The following is a 7,500-nucleotide window of genomic DNA, read 5'->3' on the forward strand; positions in this document are numbered from 1 at the left end:
TCATGTACATGATCATGTACATGATCATGTACATGATCATGTACATGTACGCGTTCATGTACATGATCATGTACATGTACGCGTTCATGTACACGTTACTGAGACGAGATTAAACACAAAAATCACATCTAAACAACCTGAGACTGAAAATAAGAAACAAACAATCATTTCTTGTGTATTCAGTTATTTTAATACATAATAAAGTTCAGAGAAAATATGAATTTCACCAAATATAAAAACATTTAAACAAAATAAATAAACTTCTTCATAACGTTGTTTAAAAATGTAACACTAAATATTAAACTTTAATAAAAACATAAACTTTTAGATAAACATGAAACTAAATCAGTAAAATAAATATATTCACAGAATATAAAATACTTCATATTTACAGGTTTGATAGAACAAAGGAGTTCTTCTGTGGTTTCCTCTGGAGTAGATACAGATCAGGTTTCAAGCTCAGAGTTAATGTGCTAATACTAATACTATGATGTCTTTACTGGATAGTGTTACTCAATGTTGAAGTAACTTTTGCTGGATACATGAAGTGAAGTAAATACTACGATATCCCCAAAACAGAGTTCCCAGGTTTTTAAAAAGTACTCCCAAGTCCCGGGAAGCTTTGACATCAGGAGAGTCTTGTCCACCACCACGACCCACACCATCAAGGTGTTGGACCATCAAGGACCAGCAGCTGATGTGGTCCACCTGGTCTAAGTACTAAGTAGTGTTCCAGAGTTCACCAGCTGAGTCCCTGAGGGATGCGAGTCCAGTGGTGGTTCCTTGAGGAGGTTCTTGGGAGGAACCACCGGCTCACGCAATGGGTGGTTCCTTAAGAAGAGTTCACCACCGAGTAGTCCGTCTCTGAGGCGTGTGAGCCGTCGATGAGCCGGGCGAGCCCCGTCCTGGTGGAGTACTTAAAGATGAAGGCCTTCATGAGGTCGTAGCGGTAGTTCCTGTTCAGGACGTTGTACAGGACCGGGTTGATGCAGCAGTGGACCAGCGAGAAACACTGCGTCAGGTGCAGCGCCACGTCCAGGAAGTTCTCCAGCCGGCAGCTGAAGGGCAGCACGTTGAGCAGCGACAGCGTGTCCAGCAGGAGGACGGCGTGGAACGGTAGCCAGCACACCAGGAAGACCGCGATGTAGGTGAGGACGATCCGCCGACTGATGCGGCGCTCCTGATCTGCGCTGGGGGGGATCGCCGCCGCCAGGAGGAGATAGAAGACGGAGATGACGGGGAACGGGATGGCGAAGCCGAGCACGGTGAAGCTCAGCTGGACGCCCACCATCCATTCCCTGGGGCGGTCCGCCGGGTACACCGGCCGGCACACGGCGCCGTCGTGGTGCGACGACTTCACCGCCTGCAGGAAGTAGGTGTCGGGGACGGAGGCTGCCAGAGCCAGCAGCCACACCAGGACGCAGATCAGCCGGCGCGCCACCTTCCTCCTGCGGCCGTCGGGGGCATTGGCGAACCGCGCCACGGACAGATAGCGGTCCGCGCTCATGCAGGCGAGGAAGAAGATGCTGCTGAAGAGGTTGACGCTGAAGACCAGGTGGGTGAGTTTGCAGGCGGCGTCTCCGAACGGCCAGCGGCCACCCTGCAGCAGCGAGGTCACCCACACCGGCAGCGTGGCCACGACGCACAGGTCGGCCACCGCCAGGTTCAGGACGTACAGGTGCGTTTCGTAGCGGTTCCCGCCGGACCGTAGGTTGACCCAGACCACCGGGGCATTGGCGGCGAGCCCCACCAGGAAGATGAAGACGTAGAGGACGGAGAGGACGTGGAGGAAGGCGGCGTGGCCGACGGTGCCCGAACACACCAGCGTCTCCACGTGGGACAGGTTGTGGGCGTCGCCCGTCAGGTTAAGCTCCTCCCATAGCTCCATGAGCTCGCCGATGTCACTGGCACTCAGACTCATGATGATGTCACAACCTGGAAAACTAGAAGAAGAAGACAACCGTTAGTGACTTCTTCTTCTTCTTCACAGACCGTCTGTTGATTATTGATTAAAGTGACCACACACACACACACACACACACACACACACACACACACAGAGAGACAGATGGACGGATGTCTGGAGGTCAGGGGTGAAACGATCCAGACGTCATTAATAAACTGAAACACTTTGAAACTGACAGGAAACAATGACTTCTGTGTGTGTGTGTGTGTGTGTGTGTGTGTGTGTGATCAATAGTAAGAATTCAGTTCAATTGAAGTTCACTCCGAGGAAGTAAAATGATCTGAAAAAAGGAGCTTTTTTTGATTTAGTTGACAGAAAATAATAATAATAATATTTATAATATTTAATGACAGAATAATGAATCAATAAAACCACTAACATTCATCAGGAAAAACATAAAAATAAACATCGTTAAAGTATTATTTTATTTAAATGTGCGGCTCACAACCTTCAAAATAAAATCTTTCTGTCAAAGATAAATATCTGTAATAAACGTTAAGAACAAAAAGATATTCATAACATAAAATGTTTAACTTCAGACTCTAGTTTACTCTGTTTATGTTAATGAGCTCTGAGAAGAAGCAGCAGCTGGGAGGTTCATTCAGAGGCTCCTGAACGCACCATCAAACCACCATAAACCACAGAAGAAGTGCTCTTAACGGGCCATAAAGCACGGAACGAGCGCAGGCGATTTAAGGATTCTGAGCTCATCGAGAAACGTGAACAAGTTAAAACGGAGGAATGTAATAAACAACAAACTCTACAGTTCAGCTCATATCTCTGACCCCGTTGTGTATGAAAAGATGATTTAAGTCAATTTGTTTCATTTTAAGATTCAGTGAGAATTAATGAAAACATTCAAACTCAGTGTTAAAATCTGCAGATTAAGGTTTTTATGTTCTAAACCGCTTATTACACATTTATTACGACTTTTAAAGAACGAGCGCTTTGATTCGGCTCACATGTTACTGTATTTAAATGTGAGATTTGACTGAGATGAACAGGTGTTCGGTGAAGACTCGCGTGCCGAATACACCAGAGGACATGCATGATGACTCATAACTCTGAATCATGTTAATAACACGTGCGTAAGACGTGAGGTCTGTGTAAACGTTAGAATGACTCGTTTCAGTCCGGTGAGAAGCGGCACGAGCCGGCTGTACCTGCTGTCACGTGAGCGATGGAACCAGACTACGTTCACTTTATTCACGATTTAACGAGTTGACAACACTTACGGGTCTAACGGGGGAGTGCAGGTCCTCTCGGTGAAGTCCGGGTCCCGGTGCGGGTTTAACGGTGTCTCCGGCTGATAGCGCGAGGCAAGTGCGAGACGGACCGATGCGGCTGGCTCCCTGAAGACCCCCTTCTCTCTTCTTCTCTCTCTGTATTTAAATAAGAAGAAGAAGAAGAAGAAGAAACGCCCACAGAGGCTCGAGGTGATTTATTGCGGTTTTCAGCTGCGGGACAAAACAAGTGAAGCACGTGAGAAAGAACTGCGGGTTTCTATTGAACCCGCAAAAAATAGCGTCACATATGTGTGACGTCTAGGGTCTGAAGAGGTCTACAGGGTCTAAAGGGGTCTACAGCAGGGGTGCCCACACTTTTTCGGCTTGCGAGCTACTTTTAAAATGACCAAGTCAAAATGATCTAGCTACATGAAAACATGTTTGGTCATTACCTTACTCTGATTGGCCAGAGTTGCATCGTCCGGACAGTAGCTGCTGGTAGCCCGCCTCAAGCAGACTTCAAATGATCAGCAGTCCTGGTGGAACGGTGTTTGGACTGAATGTTCTTCATGTGGGAAAAGGCTGACTCGCATAAATAAAGAGCTGAATAATGCAGTCAAGAAGGGATCACATGTCCTCATGTTTGGGTACTTTTGCTCTGTGAGAAAACTGTCCATGAGCCCTGGACTTCAGCTGAATGTCAGCTTGCAGTGTCAGAATCTCATCCTCCACTCCAGACGAGTTCAGGTGAAACAGCGTGGCAATTTTTGATGCGAGTGAATCAACCTCAATATCTTCCCGAAATGTGCAGCACATAAGTGTAGCACCTGGCTCGAGTAAAGCAACGTCTCGAAAGCGTTTGTCAAACTCTGACAGACACTTGTCAATCTGCTCTGTGTAGCGCGCACTGTCAAGTTACGCGCACGCCTTCCGTTGAGTCTCCAGCTCTCACGCGAGGTTTTGGACGTTTCCCAAATCATGGCGCTTTAGCTTCTTCAGTAGAAATAAATTGGAAGGCTAACTAATTAGCTCGCCGGAGTTTTGCGGTAGCTCGCGCGGTTGACCGCGCATACATGGTGACCCGTGTGTTAGAAAATCAAGTGGCAAATGCCATGCGGACATCTCATTTTTTTTGAATGGCATGCGATCTACCCGCACTACCTCCGCGATCCACGTATTGGGCACCCCTGATCTACAGGGTCTGAATAGGTCTACAGGGTCTAAAGGGGTCTTCAGGGTCTAAAGCGGTTTATAGACCTGGATCAGGACTCCCTGTATACAGTTTAAACTTCCTGTTGTCAGTCAGGGGTCAGAGAAGACCTCCATCAATTATACATGTGTGAGGAGGAGACCAGGACCAAGATTAAGACCAGGACCAAAATGAGAACCAGGGTTTTAATATTTGTTTTCTGGTCTGGGATCAGGTCTAACCCTCCAGCTGCTCAAACAGGAAGTGCTCGTTTCCCAGACAGGAAGTGGAGACAATGCGCTGCACCTGATTATTTTACTGTTTACTTCCTGTTTGATCCTGAGAAAATAAAGGTTCTCACACACCTGATACTTCCTGTCTGTGTGTGTGTCTGTGTGTGTGTGTGTCAGAGAGTGTGTGCGTGTGTGTGTCTGTGTGTGTTAGTGTTTGTTTGTGTGTGTGTGTGTGTTAGTGTTTGTGCGTGTGTTAGTGTGTGTGTGTGTCTGCGTGTGTTAGTGTGTGTGCGTGTGTTTGTGTGTGTGTGTGTCTGTGTGTGTGTTAGTGTTTGTGTGCGTGTGTTAGTGTTTGTGTCTCTGTGTGTTAGTGTTTGTGTGTGTGTGAGAGAGTGTGTGCATGTGTGTGTTAGTGTGTGTGTCTGTGTGTGTCAGACTTCATGTAGGTCTGTTTTTAATGTGTACTGTCCAATTAAATCTATTCTAATAATAATTAAACAATATTTAAGAACATGTGTGTTTAGTTCGAAGAAGAAGAAGAAGAAGAAGAAGAAGAAGAAGAAGAAGAAGAAGAAGAAGAAGAAGAAGAAGAAGAAGAAGAAACCACCTGACAGGTGAGTTTACCTGTGAGAGGATTTCTGATTGGTTCTTCTTTCAGGTCTTTAGAGCCTTTACTGTGAGACATGAGACCAGGTCACATGATCAGCTCCAGAGTCAGCTGACCAGCCTGAGGATTAAAACTCACATTTTGAAATGTCTCTTCTTCGTTACTGTCGCCCTCGTTGGAAATTCGCTACAGACGGATTTGGTTTGAACGGAGTTTGTTTTTGATGAACGCAACGTTTGAAGTTTTTGAGTTGTTGTTGTTTGTTTTATAGAACGGAACCGACACACACACTCAGTGTGACGTACCTCAGGCGGGGATCGAACCCACGGCTCCTCGTGGATGGTCTGAGTCCTTCTCCTCTGGACCAGCTGTGATCAGAGATAAAGAAACTTCTCCTTCATCAGAGAAGAGTTCTCTCCCTCTACATGTATAAACATATATCTATATCTATAGATATATGTTTCTTGTAAAATGACCCGAACCAATAAGCTTTTCACAATAAGAGACATTTCACAATGTAACGTATTTATTGCTTGGGATCATTTCACAACAGGAAACAGACCAGCGTAACCAGTGGGATTTGAACCTACAACCTTCAAGATGGTGGATCAGCTTCTCTGCCAGCTGAGCTCTTCACAGAAACACACGATATCTTGTTAATGTCTCAGTCCACTCTGTTTCTGCACGTTTCAGGTTTCAGGACGTCCATCCATCCATCCATTTTCCACCGCTTATCCGGGGTCGGGTCGCGGTGGCAGCAGGTCAAGCAGGCCGATCCAGACCTCCCTCTCACCGGCAACATGTTCCAGCTCATTCTGGGGGATCCCGAGGCCTTCCCAGGCCAGCTGGGAGATGTAATCTCTCCAGCGTGTTCTGGGTCTGCACGTTTACGAATTTCCGAGGACGACACCAACGAAGAAGAGACATTTTAAAATGTGAGTTTTAATCCTCAGGCTGGTTGGCTGACTCTGATCATGTGACCTGGTCACATGTCTCATTGAAGCTTTAATGGATCACTAGAACTGGTTCACTTTAAGAGAAACAAGCCGTTAAATCTTCATTAAAAGTGGATTTAAGTGTTTTAATAGAGAAGAAGAGTCTCCAGCACACAATGTAGAACAATACAATCCATCATGAACCCTTTAATTATGATCTGACTCGTGATTAATTAAATTGTAATGGGACTAAATGATTTGCAAGCATTTAGAACTTCTGTCAGTGGATGTTGAACTTTCTCAGGGCCTTTGTGTGAGCGTTGCATGACCTTTGTGTGACCTTTGTGTGACCTTTGTGTGAGCGTTGTTGGGTGTTCTAGGCCTCCATACGCTTCAGACGAGGCGTTCCAGTCACTGATGCACCTTCTATCCTCACTACATCATGAGAGGTCGTTCTAGCAGCAGATCTTATTTGGGATGGGCTTCAGCCTGTGTCTCATGATTTTAGATCTTCTTGTGATTCTATCAGTCTGACCCAGTTAATGAACTCACCCACTCGTCCACATCTCAAGTGCTCTGAGAAGTCCACATTAACTGACTTGATTTTAACTGATGTTCCTCATAACTTCTCAGCTGTTGATGTTTTCTGTAATGACCTCAGTGATCATTGTGTTGTAAACAGGAACACGAAGGTCCCTAAATTAAAACCACGTATCATTTATAAGAGGAATCTTAAACATTTGAATGAACAAGGGTTTCATCATGATTAGTTTAACTTTAACTGGAGGAGGATAGAGCTGATCATCACCAGAGAGGTGACGATCCCTGGTTCTCCTCTCAGGAGGTACAGAGTACAGGGATGTGACGATCCCTGGTTCTCCTCTCAGGAGGTACAGAGTACAGGGAGGTGACGATCCCTGGTTCTCCTCTCAGGAGGTACAGAGTACAGGGAGGTGACGATCCCTGGTTCTCCTCTCAGGAGGTACAGAGTACAGGGAGGTGACGATCCCTGGTTCTCCTCTGATCTACACACAGTATTCATGAGGCAAGAACAACAGGTTCTGCCACTGACTGGCTCGTGTTTAGGCAACTAAGAAACAAATGTTCCTCTTTTATCAAGAAGAGCGAGACGGAATTCTCGCAATTTTGAAAACCAACTTCTTTTGAAGATGAACAGGACGTTGTTCAGGTTCAAGTAATGACTGGGTTGTTACTTTCGGTGCTGCTCTAGTATTGATCATGTTTTGATATTTGAGTCATTTTGTGGATGATCAGATGGAGTTATGATGGTAGCAGTCGCCCAATTGCAGATTCAGCTTGAGCAAAACCTTTGTCTGTTGTGTT

The 7,500-nt window shown here is 45.9% G+C and overlaps 1 protein-coding gene across 1 annotated transcript; it reads right to left on the minus strand.

Annotated features, from left to right (window-relative positions):
• Nucleotides 1-355: 355 nt before the first annotated feature.
• On the minus strand, nt 356-3,343 carry ackr3b (atypical chemokine receptor 3b). The gene is made up of 2 exons (XM_031878559.1): nt 3,202-3,343; nt 356-1,943 (listed from the first exon to the last, which is right to left on the minus strand). Exon 2 carries the CDS (start codon nt 1,919-1,921, stop codon nt 833-835), a length of 1,089 nt encoding a protein of 362 aa, XP_031734419.1. The 5' UTR covers nt 1,922-1,943; nt 3,202-3,343; the 3' UTR covers nt 356-832.
• Between the last annotated feature and the right edge of the window lie 4,157 nt (nt 3,344-7,500).

The sequence above is a fragment of the Anarrhichthys ocellatus genome, unplaced genomic scaffold (genome assembly GCF_004355925.1).
Source record: "Anarrhichthys ocellatus isolate YVR2014 unplaced genomic scaffold, GSC_Weel_1.0 scaffold187, whole genome shotgun sequence".
NCBI classification, from domain to species: Eukaryota; Metazoa; Chordata; class Actinopteri; order Perciformes; family Anarhichadidae; genus Anarrhichthys; species Anarrhichthys ocellatus.

Excerpts from the sequence above, each read along its gene's own strand:
- ackr3b (XM_031878559.1), bottom strand. The coding sequence starts at position 1,921 with ATGAGTCTGAGTGCCAGTGACATCGGCGAGCTCATGGAGCTATGGGAG.